This window comes from Psammomys obesus, unplaced genomic scaffold, assembly GCF_907164565.1.
Source record: "Psammomys obesus unplaced genomic scaffold, mPsaObe1.curated_primary_1811, whole genome shotgun sequence".
Taxonomy (NCBI): Eukaryota; Metazoa; Chordata; class Mammalia; order Rodentia; family Muridae; genus Psammomys; species Psammomys obesus.
Window position 1 is genome coordinate 9,519,001 of NW_026590809.1, and position 13,635 is coordinate 9,532,635.

At 41.0% G+C, this 13,635-nt stretch overlaps 1 protein-coding gene across 3 annotated transcripts in view; it reads right to left on the reverse strand.

Annotated features, from left to right (window-relative positions):
• Positions 1–68: 68 nt before the first annotated feature.
• Positions 69–13,635, reverse strand: part of Them4 (thioesterase superfamily member 4) — a 21,442-nt gene continuing 7,875 nt past the window's right edge. For 2 of the 3 annotated variants that reach the window (XM_055609106.1, XM_055609109.1), the window contains exons 3-6: positions 9,520–9,679; positions 8,630–8,737; positions 3,440–3,564; positions 69–1,011 (exon numbers count right to left, since the gene is read on the reverse strand). In XM_055609106.1, coding sequence (XP_055465081.1) covers positions 971–1,011; positions 3,440–3,564; positions 8,630–8,737; positions 9,520–9,679 — 434 coding nt within the window. In that variant the 3' untranslated portion in view covers positions 69–970. Of the gene's footprint in view, positions 1,012–3,439; positions 3,565–5,093; positions 5,310–8,629; positions 8,738–9,519; positions 9,680–13,635 lie in introns of those variants that run through there. The other variant, XR_008720349.1, reaches the window with a different exon arrangement.

Below are 13,635 nucleotides of genomic sequence, written 5' to 3' on the forward strand. Positions count from 1 at the left end.
ACACACACACACACACACACACACACACACACACACACACACACACAGATGAAGACAAGAAGCAAATATGCTTTCTAGAATATTAATCTCCCCATTTATTTTAGCTCTTGAGCACACACACACAAATAAATAAATATTTACAAAGTGAAATTTGGATCCACGGATAACAGAGAGAGATGATATAGAAATACAATGGGAAATCATGCTGTGTCTCAAAACCAAGAAAAGCTGGAGGCTTCCTTGGTAGAAGCCAGGAGAGAAATGTGAAAGTTTCTTCCCAGAACCTTAAGAAGAAGAGGTTTTGTTAATACTTTTTGATTTCTGGCCTCTGGGACTGTGATATAGTGAAATTTTTGTTGGTCTAAACCATCTAGTTTGTAGTTATTAATTTTTTTTATAGCCCCAGAGAGCTAACAGAGCCTACTTCCGACAATGACAAACTACTGTTTTAAAGACAACAGCACAGGCTGTTGAAAAAATGAACAGCAGTTAATAATGTGTAGATCCATTGTCACAGGATCAAGCTGTATACCCTAACATGGCCAGAGAGATGTCTGTGCAGACACAGTGCAGCTTGAAACACACAGTATGTACTTACACATGTATGCACGGCACACACACTGCCACACGCATTTATCCCTGCCTAGATTTTCTTGCATTTCCATGTTTGCAGTAACAGTTTCAGTACACATTTTTTTTTCCTGCAGTCTGTAGGACATCAAGGGCTGTTTGTTAGCTTTAGTCTGTTCACATGTCAGAACCACACATTTGTCCTAGGGAGATAGAGAAGATTGTGGTCTGGAAGGTGTAGAGTGGGTTCCTGCAGCCGTATTTCAGAGGCCATTTTGAAGGGTCTGTGAGAGCAGGCTTTCCCGGGGTTCCAGCAGCTGTGACAGGAGTGGAGATAGGTATTGCTTCTGGAGGAGGAAGAACCTCATGCAGAACAGTGTAGAATTTACCAGAAGTTCTTTTATGCCAAACGTTTGTCAGGATCCAGTTTTATAAATAAAGCTAAAGCAAAACAATAGATGATTGTAAGCCAACTGTTTTCCATTTGATGAGCCCAAGCAAAAAAACAGAAAGGGATTTCTTATGCCTCTATCTTTCTACTCTCATTTTTTAGAAAACTTAAGAATTAATTTTTGGCTGGGGGTGGTGGCATACACATTTAATACCAGCACATGGGAGGCAGAGGCAGGGAAATCTCTGTGAGTTCAAAGCCAGCCTGATTTCTATAGTGAGTTCCAGGGCAGCCACCTCCCCTCACCAGGTCCTGTACTGTTTCATGATTTCTTAATACTTCTATTAAGAGGTATCCCAGAGTTAGTATGACATGGAGAGGATAGGAGCTCCACAAGGACCAAATATATCTGGGCACAGGGGTCTTTTCTGAGACTGACACTCTACCAAAGACCATGTACGGACATAACCTAGAACCTCTGCTCGGATGTAGCCAGTGGTAGCTCAGTAACCAATTGGTTTCCCATAGTAAGGGGAACAGGGACTATTTCTGGCAGGAACTCAATGGCAGGCTCTTTGACCTCCCCACCCCCCCAAGGGAGGAGCAGTTCTGCTAGGCCACAGAGGAGGACTTTGCAGCCAGTCCTTAAGATACCTGATAAAACAGGGTCAGATGAAAGGGGAGGAGGTCCTCCCCAATCAGTGGACTTGGAAAGGGGCAGGGAGGAGATGAGGGAGAGAGGGTGGGATTGGGAGGGAATAAGGGAGCAAGATACAGAGTTAATAAAATGTAACAAAAAAAAAAAAAAAAAAAAGAGGTATCCCAGAAATGAGAAGTAAGTTTAAGTTTACAACTGAGCCAACTGATATGGACAGGTTTAGTGAGTGTCATAATAAGCTTTAACTGTTAACCTGTCAGTCTTGGCACCCGAGAAGGGAGTCTCAGTTGAGGGACTGCCTGTATCTGATTGGTCTGTGAGCATGTCTGTGGGAGCAGGTAGTTCTGGGCTGTTTAGAAGGCTCGGCATGAAGCTGCTTACTGAGGCAGTGTGCCTTCGTGGTTTCTGCCTTGAGTTCTTGCCCAGACTTCCCTCAAGGTTGGACTGTTACCTGAAGTGTAAGCTGAAATAAGCCTTTTCTTTCTCTAAATTGAATTTGGTCAGGGTGTTTTTTCACAGCAATAGATGCAATCTAGCCTAGAAAGTCTTGGATTACGAGCTTACAGCCTGGAATGGAGCTGCAAACAAACTGTGGACTCAGATCAGTAATGTCATCCTCCTGCTCCCTGAGCCATCATTCTTGTAAAAAGCTGACGCTTAGGAGAAAAGTGAATTTCTTAAATATGAATTTCTTAAGCATTACTCATAAATGAAAATACAATAAATGTGACTATTAACATTAAAACTTCTGCTCATACCAAGTGGGTTACATAGTAATGGGAAGAGGGACTGCCTCTGACATAAACTGATTGGCCTGCTCTTTGATCACCTCCCCCTGAAGGGGAAGCAGCCTTACCAGGCCACAGAAGATGACAATGTAGCCACTCCTGATGAGATATGATAGACTAAGATCAGAAGGAAGGAGAGGAGGACCTTCCCTATGAGTGGACTTGGGGAGGGGCATGCGTGAAGAAGGGGCAGGGAGGGTGGGATCGGGAGGGGAGGAGGGAGAGCTTTATGGGGGGGGGATACAAAGTGAATAAAGTGTAATTAATAAGAAAATAACAAAAAAACCCCAAAAGCCATATGCCATGTGAAAAAGTAAAAAAAAAACTAAAACAAAAACAAAACTTCTGTTCATAAAGAGATACCTTAAAGCAAATAAAACCATCTTGCACACTAAAAGATGCATGCAGTTTCTACGTATCTGATATAAGCTTAACCTAAAATATCTAAAGCGTTCCTGTAAACTGGTAAGAATGAGAAAAAAGAAAAGAAAAAAATGAACCAGCAGGAATTTCACAGAATGGGAAATAAACATGGTCTTTGAACATATGAAGAGATATTCACCTCTACCGATTACCTGGGAAATGCAAATCTATATGACATTAAGATCCCATTTTAGCCAGATGTGGTGACACAGACCTTTAATTCTAGTGTTTGGGAGGTAGAGGCACGTGGATCTCTGTGAGTTTGAGATCAGCCTGGTTTACATAGTGAGATCCTGTCTCAGAAAGAAAAAAAAAATACATACACACCCACCCCCAAAACAAAAACAAACCCAATCAACCTGAGACAGGTGTGATGGGATGACTCGAATCTGTAATTCTAGTACTCAGGAAGTAGAGACAGGAGGATCAGGAGTTCAGGGTTAGCCTTTGCTACATAGCAATTTCAAGGCCATCATAGGCTAGACAAAACCTTGTCTCAAACAATAAAAACTCAAACTAAAACCCAACACCAAAGCATTTGATCTGTCTCGTGCACGGCATGAAATTCAAAACTTCTGTGAGTTATAAAATGAAAACAACAGCTCTCACCTGTTGCCTCTGTGTGCACAGTCCTTTCGTCAATACTTTGAACAGTACAGGAAACGAAAACTTTCCTTCCTTCAACTTTATCAAGCTGGCTATTTAACACCACAACAGAACAAAGGGGGATGGGTCTACAGAAGGGAGAAAAAAATCATTTTGCTAAATTTGTGGTACTGAGAGATTACCAGGTGCACAGTAAGTGGATATTCACACCCCATGCCAGGGAATACTGACCATCTTAGCTAGGCTGTTCCTGTGGAGCTCTGACACCAGCAGTCTCTCTTGCCTCCTTTCCCCCCTACACACTACTGCCTACAGGGAGGATTGGGCATGAGATCCCAACAATCAGGAGGCAGAGGCAGGAGACCTCTGTGAATTCAAGGCCAGCATGGTCTTTACACGGAGCTCCAAGTCAGCCAGGGCTATACAGAGGGATCTGGTCTCAACAACAAGAACAGCAAACCTTATTTATTTATGTATTTATCTGTGCCGGGTGCAGTGATGCAGTGATGCACGCCTTGAGTTCCAGCATACTGGGAGGCAGAGGCAGATCCAGCCTGGCCTACAAAGTAAGTCCAGGACAGCCAAGGCTACACAGAAAAACCCTATCTTGAAAGAACAACTAAAAAAAGAAAGAAAAAAAACCCACTTTTTTTTTTTTTTGTATTTTTAGATGTTTCACATAGTTTTAGCTTTTTATATTAAATTCAATTTTATAACCTGCCTTTGGACTGAGGTCAGTTATTACCTCACTTGCTGTACTTTCTTACTTTGTTTTCTATTTGAGTCACATTCTCTGTTTTTTTTTTCTTGTTTTAAAGAATTAGGTTTTTTTCTTAACTATTTACTTGTACTTTTCTAGTGCTTTGCATATCAGTTATCACTCATTTTAATCTCCTCCTTGCTGAAAAACACAAGGACTTTCATTTGCCTTCTCCCCAGCTCTGTCACTGTGTAAGTGTTCCAGCTTCTTGCTATTCTCCAGGATGCAGGCATTGGTCTTGCTGCTGAGACCCATGTTCTGCACATGTACCATTTATTTGCTCATTGTATGCTTCCATCATTTTCCCTCTGGTCATTCTGGCATTGCTTTCCTTCCCTCTGTGGTAGTCTTCCATATGCTTCCTGGGTATTGCCCTATTTTTTCCACAAACTTTCTCAATTTTTGGCTCAATGGAAACAACTTGATGTTGCCCTTTGAATATCAGTATGCTTGGAGCACAGTTCCAAGCTGGGTGAAATGGAGACACTGTCTGAGCCTCTCTCTGCTGTTGCTGTTGGGAGGTTTACTGATAGAGCAATGGTGCCTTCTTGCTTCTGAAACAGTTGTCTTATGGATGCTCCTTTGTTTCTGATGCTTTTAATAGTTCTGTAACTTCTCTAGAGTAGCTGCATAGATTACTGCTATTTATCCTGATTGATATTTGTTGTATTTTTTTTTTGTGGATTTATGTTATTCTTTCTAGACAAGAATATGTTCATACATTCTTCTTCTTTTGGAAACAATTTTTTCCCCCTACTGCTCTTACTACAGCTTTGAAATGTTACCATTATATCACATCTCCTTTTATTTCTATACTCTCTTTACTGGATTCAAAGTATCTATCCCCCCATTCTTAAAATAATTTCAAGCCACTATTCAACATATCAAATTGTTCACCTCTTACTGGATGAGCCATCTCAGGGTCAGAGAGTAGCCAATGCTTTACCAACTTGGTAGAATCCATGTCAATCTGACTGGAATAATTCGTTTCATTTTGCACTTAAGCTTGGCATGTCTTCATTAGTTTAGCTGCAGTGGACATGGATTGAATGTCTCACTGAAATAATGGAGTAGATGAGTATACAGGTCTGCTGAATGGAATCTGGAAAAAATCTTAAGAAAAGAGGAACTATCATGTAGGGAGATGTGATTTGATGTTTCACTGGGATGTGAGATTATGAAAACTATGAGATTATAAAATTTGTAAGTGAATTTTCAGCGAAATACACAGGATGGTATTTAATTGTACATTTTAGAGGAGTAAGCTTTCCAAGTGTGAAACCAACTGCTACACACTGATCTGAACTTCTGAAAGGTAGAGAGAACAAAATGTAACCTAAACCTTAAGAGGAAGCCCATAGAGCTAAGATGCTTCCACCCATTCTCTCAAAGAGCAGAAGCAAAGCTTCCCTATTAAAGAGTGACTTCCCAAGAATGAATGATCCACTTCCAAAACCTTCATGAGGCAGTGAAGCCCTCTATCAGATATGCCACAAGAGGCAGTTATAACAGAAAATTGAAAAAAGCTTGAGCCGTGGTTTTGAATCTCTTTCTCCCTCCCTCTCTCTCTCTCTCTCTCTCTCTCCTTTTTTTTTCCTTTTGTATGGTTTTTCAAAACAAGGTTTCTCTGTGTAGTCCTGGCTGTCCTGGATCTCACTCTATAGACCAGGCTGGCCTCAAAAATTCAGAGATTCTCCTGCCTCTGTCTTCCAAGTGCTGGGACTAAAGGTATTCACCACCATTGCCTGGCTTGAGTTTCTAAATAGGTTCAAAAAAAAAAAAAAAAAAACAACAACAAAATACGTTTTGAGCTTCATTGGCATTGTGTCTGCAGGGTAATGATGTCTTTAGTTGTATACTTCTGGTCACTTCCAGTTGTACGTAAATAGCTCCCCTCCCCCTTTAAAAAATAATTACACCTTCACGTAAACTTTCTATTAAATTCCACAGTAAATCTAATTAATAATCTTTAGCTGCTTTTTGCTTTTTATTTTCGTGATTTTTTCTTTCATTTATTTAATGAAAACAATACTATCTTACATCGTAGTATATATTTGATTATCCCATAAGGATATCTACAGTCTTTGAGGATCTAAATTTGTTCTTTATTGTTTTTGCTGATACTCTTTGAAACTTTAAAACATTTACCTCTTTTATTTCTTTGTGTATGTTTATATAAAGTGTATGCCATGTATATAAAGGTGACTGTATGTTTGTATAAAGTGTATGCCATGTATATAAAGGTGACTGTGGAGGCCAAAGGAGGATGTCAGAGCCCCTGGAGATGGAGTTGCTGGTGGTTATGAGCCGCCTACCATGGGGTAACTGCTGAGCTGGCTTTCTAGCCTGATCCTCCTCGTATGTATGTATGTATGTATGTATGTATGTATGTATGTATGTATGTATGTATGTATGTATTTGATGCAGGATCTGCTCATTTTAAAGGAAGAATGTCTTTCAGTATTTTTTCCTTTGTTTTTTTGCGACAGGGTTTCTCTGTGTAACAGTTCTGGAACTTGCTTTGTAGACCAGGCTGGCCTCTAACTCAGAGATCCACCTGCCTCCTGAGTGCTGGGATTAAAGCTGTGCACCAACACCTTCTGGCTAGTATTTCTTTTCTGCCACATAGAATCAGGAAGTCTGATGGAGAGCTTCTGGCCTGACATGTCGTGAAGCAGTTATAGGCTCAGATACTGCCCCTTTGAGCAACACCAGTTTTGAGCTGTTTTGTCCACCTCAGTGTGTTTAGAGACAAGAGAATAGCAATGGCGGTCAATGTCTGCTGTTTTTCTCAGCCACTCTCCACTTTATGTTCTGAGCCAAGGTTTCATAGGCACCTACAGCTCCCTGACCTGCTCCGACTGTGTGCTCAGCCGGTGCAGGGACCCTCCCCGCACTGCAATTGCAGTCCTGTGATACTATATCTATTGTGGGTGCTGGGGTTCTGAACTCAGACCCTCATGCATGAACAGCATGAACTTAACCAACTGAATAATCTCCTCAACCTCACAGTCAGCTGTATCAAGAATACACAATGGGCAAAACAGTCTCTTCAACAAATAAAAAAACCTGAATATTTACATGCAAAAGAATGGATGTAGCCCCTCATCTGTGGGAACCTTGGTGGCTTAGGGTACCTTTTCTGATGGTCCTTAGATGACAAATTTCATCTTGCATAAATAATTTGAAGTCACCATTATTGGCTACTAGATAGGAAGAAGTTAAAATGGCAATTACCTGCTTTTGTCTGATGAAAGCTAAGGGGCAGAGGAGTTACAACAGAAGGTAAGTAGCTCTGTCCCTTTTCCAGTTGGACCCCTGGGTACACAGTCCAGAGTTTGGCAAACTACAGTGCACTGGCTATTGCTTTTACAAATGAAATTAACGGGAACACAGCTATCCTAATGCACTATCTACAGCTGCTGCTGTGCTTTCAAGGCTGAGATGAAAAGATGTAGTCACGACTACATAGACCACAAATATAAGATATTAACAGAAAAAGTTTACTGACCTCTGAAATAAACTTTTCTATAGGAGAACTTTAATATAATACATTAGCTATAGACGATAAGCTTATAATTAGCTATAGATAATAAACTCATAATCTATGAAGCATAGCTTCCAAAAACTACTACTCAAGTAATAACAGTTTTTGTGATATGTAAAGGGAAGATGTTTGGTAACTTATGTTTGTAGTAATAACCCACAAAACCTCCCTTGGAGACTTCATACTTTGAAGCCATTGTTCTTACACCTTGTTTTGCTCTACAGTTCATTTTCTACTCCTTGCTGGAAGCCATTAGGCTGTTTGGTGTAGGACTGTAGCTGGATGGTGAAGATCATGCTGAACTTTGCTTTTTAATGGATCCAAGCTCATTTTATTTCCACTTGATTTCTCTGTGTAAAGTTATGAGAAATCTCTCTCTTTCTCTTTTAACATATAGGGAATTTTTGGGCTCCATCCAGATCTTACTGATATGTTCGGCCAGTTGGGGGCACTTGAGGCTGAACCTGATGGCCTGTGTTTAATCTGTAGGATCAACATGGTAGGAGATTGCTGACTTCTCTATGCACAACATGGCATGCCCTTCAAGTTAATGAAAAATAAAAACAAATTATTTCCCTAGATGATGCTTTTCTCAAATATAGAGAGCCAGGGAAGTCCTCATTCTATAACTGGTTATTATCCCTGCCTCTGTACTGATACACAGAATGATTCTGGAGCATGAATTTCTCTTCCCAGAATTTCTTTGATTGTCTGGCTGGAGCTACTCTGTGCAGAAGTTTGGTGGCTTCCTCACTGTCCTGCTTCTCCATCTTCCTTGCTAGTCCTTTGGGAGCACTTTCTTGACAGTAACCACATCCACCTTGCCTCAGGGTCTGCTGCTGAAAAATTTGACTTAAGAACATAAGGTAAATTACTATAGACTTACTTTTTATAGCTGATGTTTAGGTTGGCAGTCATGACAATTCCCTCCGCAATCGCGCACATGCCAGCAGTAACATCAATGATGGTTGCAATGGCACCTCCATGAAGAAATCTACTCACAACAGCAGAGGAAGAGAAAGTTTCAGAAGTCCGGAAACAGCCTCTCACAACAGAAATTATTCAAGTGTCTTTATACATTACCTTATGTAGTATATTTAATGTTAAATAATATCCATATCCATAACTTTGTCCATAGCAGAAAGGGTACTTATAATGAAACTTAGCAGTAACCACATCATAGCATGAAAAAGCTAAAATTTAATTAAGAACACTCTGCTAGTAGATAGACATACTCCTTGTTTACGCTTAGAAAGTGGGGCTGGAGCCATTCCTCAGCAGTTAAGTTAACTTAGCCCATGTGTTTGGTTCCCAGCACCCATGCTGGATGGTTTACCAGCACCTGCAACTACAGTTCCAGGAGGATCTAAAACCTCTGGATTCCTTGGGCACCTACACTCACACATGCATATGCACAGAGTTTAAAATAATAATAAAAGAAATTTTTACAGTTTACGAAGTGCAGATAAATAGAAGGAAGAAATCTTAAGGCCCCAAGTCATGGCCAAACCACTACAAATGTGTTCATCATATTCTGTTACCTATGTCCTATAATAAATATATATCATATATCCTATTGTACTATATTATATGTATCATTTAATATTATGTTAAAAATTTTAAATGTAACTAGTATAATTTTCAATAGCATGATATAAACATCTTTCTATATCAGTAATTATGTATCTACATTACCACTTTAATGTCACCTTCGAAGTCCTTAGATATGTGAGAATAACCCTCTTTTGGCTCCATGCTGCTAAGATGTACTCTTACCCAGGTACACCTTGCAGGTGCAGACCTCCTTGAAAGAAGCAGACTATCCTCTTCTCAGCGTTACTATAGAACATCACATACTCAAAGCCCAGCCCCTCCTCAAAGCTTCTGGTGAACTGTTGGGCCTTTGACATTTGTTCTTCTTTCATTAAACTGGGGTCTATAAAGAAATAGAGGTATGGAAACAGAAGGGGAAAAAAGACATTAAAAAATGTCACAGCAACTGGGTATGGTGGCACACACCTGTGATCCCAGCACTCTGGGAAGCAGATGCAGGTGGATCACTGTGAGTTCAAGGCCAGCCTGGTCTACAAACTGAGTCCAAGACAGCCAAGTCTATACAGAGAAACCCTGTCTTGAAAAACAAAACAAAAGAAAAAAGCTATACTAGAACTAAGCATCTGTATGATGATAAAATCATACACAGATGGATAACTGATTAAAATGTCAAAGAAAGGAATGAAAAGGTAACAAGAAACCGTATAGTGGATGTAGCTTAATCAGCAGAGTGCTTGCCTGGCATGCACAAAGCTCTGGAACACCATATAAAACTGTGTGGCAATGCATGACTGTAATGTCAACACTTGGGTAGAAGCAGAAAGATCAGAAGTTCAGGCCATCCTTGGCTACACGGCAAGAATGAGGCCAGTCTAGACTACATGAAACCATCTCAAAACAACAACACCAGGTAGTGGTGGCACATGCCTGTGATCCCAGCACTTGGGAAGCAGAGGCAGGTGGATCCCTGAATTTGAAGCCTCCTTGTCTACAGAATTCCACAACAGCACAGGTTACACAGAGAAACTCAGTCTTGAAAAACCAAACCAAACAAAAACAAATTAACAAAAAGAAACAAACCAAATCAACCAACCAACCCAACAAACAAACAAAACAAACACACTTGAGCAGAACATAACAGAACATAAGCTCTCTGGGATAGCATAAACATATATGTAAACATACATGTACAGAGTAAAAAACAAAACAAAACAAAGTACCTACACACACACATGCGAATTAGTGAATATATTTATAAATTCTAATAGTAACCTGAGCAAAAGAGTGAGGTGCTGTCAGAAACTCTTCTTGGCGTAAGTCTGGTTTAAATAGATTTTAATGAGAATGAATAACCCAATACGAAGGAAATAGTTTTCCTGGCAGATGTAAATTTACCATACTACTCTGAAGCAGAAACGTAAGAGGTTCTGCGCAGTAAATCACCATATTTGGGTTATGTTGGTATAATGTTTTTTTTTTTTTTAATGTATACACCTTACCCTTGTTCATTCAAATACTGATTTTTCCCCCGCCCCACCCCCAACTCTCTGGTTTCAATCCAAATATTGCATTGTGGTACTCATTCTAAGCATCCTGTCTCAACTCTTGTGTAAACAGGACAAAAATAAAGCAACTAGACACAATGTTAAGCAGGGAGGAGACAGAGGACAGGAAAGAGGGGAGGAGCCAAAAGGTAGGAGAGAAGGAGGAGAAGGGGTGAAAGGAGAGTGAGGAGAGCAGAGCTGGAGGAGAGATCTTGGAGGAAGTGGAGCATGAACCAGACCTAAGATTTCACAAAAAGCAAGTATAATGTGGGAAATCTAAATGTTAGGAAACTGAGGGCTTAGAGGTTTTAGAGGGAGTAAATATTGCCCAGCACTGTGTTCTAGGTTAACTAAAAACCCAGTCTCTGTGTGGTAATTTGGTTATACAGCTGCTGAGGATTAACAGCAGTTTTACTAGAGGATAAACCAATAATAAATATTAAAAACACCTACAACAGGGTTAGAACCACTGGGGCTCCTGAAACCAATGTAAGAGTTCAATATTTCTGGTTAAGAGTATCAAACTGAGCCAGGTGGTGGTAATGCATCGCTTTGATCCCAGCATTTGGGAGGAGAGGCAGGCTGACCTCTGTGAGTTCAAGGACAGCCTTGTCTATGGAGCAAGTCCAGGATGCCTAGACAGCCAGGGCTACACAGAGAAACCCTGTCTCAAAAAACCAGAAGTGTATCAAACTGTGAAAAATCTCATAAAACTGAGAAGAATAAGGAAAACAAAATTTTAAAGAGGATTTGAGCTTCAGGCGCTACCCATGTTTAACTGAGGCAAAATCTGATCTTTGACAAGATTCCCAGGGGTTTCACATTTGGGTTAAAGTCCAAGACTGGGTACTGCTGAAGGCAGTAGAACGTCAGCAGGAGATTGGCACACTGAAGCACCTGGCTGCTGGTGGGCAGAGGGCTTTGAAGAGGCACAAGAGGTAAGAGGGCCAGCTTCACACTATAAAATGAACAATGGCCACCAAAATCAGTAGATCAGTAATGGTTTCCCTCATGGACTATTTCAGTAATCTGACTAGGCAGAGGGCAGGTTGCATCAGATGAAGGGCATTCAATGAATTGTAAGATGTCTGAATAATTTTAATTGAACATTAATACTATTTTTATAGTGTTAGGGATGAGACTCAGGGCTTTGTGCATACTAGTCAAGTCCTCTAAAAAAGTTAAATCTGGTGGAATGGAGTAGGGATTAGTCTCAGTTAAAACCGGGTCCCACTGTGTAGACCAGGATGGTCTCAGACTCTCACCCTCCTGCATGAGTCTCCTGAGTGCTGAAACTATAGACATTCCCTACCATATGCAGCATTAACATGTACTTTTAAATAACTTAATAGTTAAGATTTAATAATGTAAGTTACTTAAGATAATTTTTTCCTTTGATAAGATAGACTAATTCTTGGCTCTAAACTGAACAATCTAAACAGAAATCTGAAAGTTACCAGCTATTTTTGGCTAAAGTAATTTGACTTTTGTTTTATTCATCCCCTCAGCCATGAGGACACAGAACATGGCAAGGTAAAGTACTCTGCCCAACCTCACACCATTTCCTACGCTGTGCAGGACAAGAATTTCAACCTAAACATGTGTGAAATTAAGTGTGGTGGTTAGTATTTTTGTCAATTTTACACAAGCTAAAGTCACTTGGGAAGAGGGAACTTTAATTGAGGAACTGCCTCTATTATACTGCCATAGTCAAGCTTGAGGGACATTTTCTTGATTAGTGACTGATCTGGGAGGGTGTGCCGCCCCTGGGTCCTGGCTAGTAAGTCAGTAAGCAGTCTTCTTCTGAGCCATGTACTTCCATTCCTGCTTCCCTTTATGAGTGGTTTTTAAGCAGTAAACTTTCCTCCTCAACTTGCTTTTAGTCATGGTGTTTACAGAAACAGAAAGCAAGCTAGGACACTATGTTCCAATGACTGAATTGAGAAATGATCCACTTTTGAATGGCTCCTAAGACATGAGACTGAATGGGATTACAATGAGGAAGGATATTGTGTACTGTAGAGCTGGCCCTGCTTGCAGGTGAGCTGGCTAGAGGACATGAGCATGTGAGAGCTGGTCTTGCCATTAGTCTGGGGTGGTGTGGGTAAGGGAGAGATGCCCTCTCCCCTGACCCTCACCCCCTGAAGTAGGTGGGAGAGCTGGCCCTAGGATCATGAGAGCCAGAGAGCTGGCCTTGGGCAGCACAGTAGAGCTGACCCTGTTAGTGTGGGCACGAGTGAGCCAGCTCTATGAGCATGAGAGCTAAAGAGCTGGCTCTGCCCCTTGCTGCCTGCCACATTGGATAAACTGGGGCTAGGCAGGGTGCAGTGCTAGATAGAGAGCTTGTCCTGGACAGCTGACAGGCTGACCAGCTCAGCTACCACACAGGCCCAGATTCAGGGCTTTGAGTTGGCCAACCCCAACATCTAACCCATTGATGAACTGCTGGAGTGCCTAAAGGGGTTGGTCCTACAGATCCAAAACTGCAGGATCTCCATGACACAGGGCAACAACAGAATGTCAAAGGAGTCCTAGTGAAGTTTCAGAACTGAAAGTGTAGCAGAAGCTAAGAACCTGGAACCAGACTCACTGCAATGAACATTTGAAAGTAAAGCTGTGTGAACACACAGTGGGACACACTGTGACGCATTACAAGTTCCAAAGGAGATTTTCTTTCTCTCTCTCTTTCTCTTTCTCTCTTTCCCTCCTCCCCCTCCCTCCCTCTCACCTTCCTCACTCCCTTCCTCCCTTCTTTCTTTCTTTCTTTCTTTCTTTCTTTCTTTCTTTCTTTCTT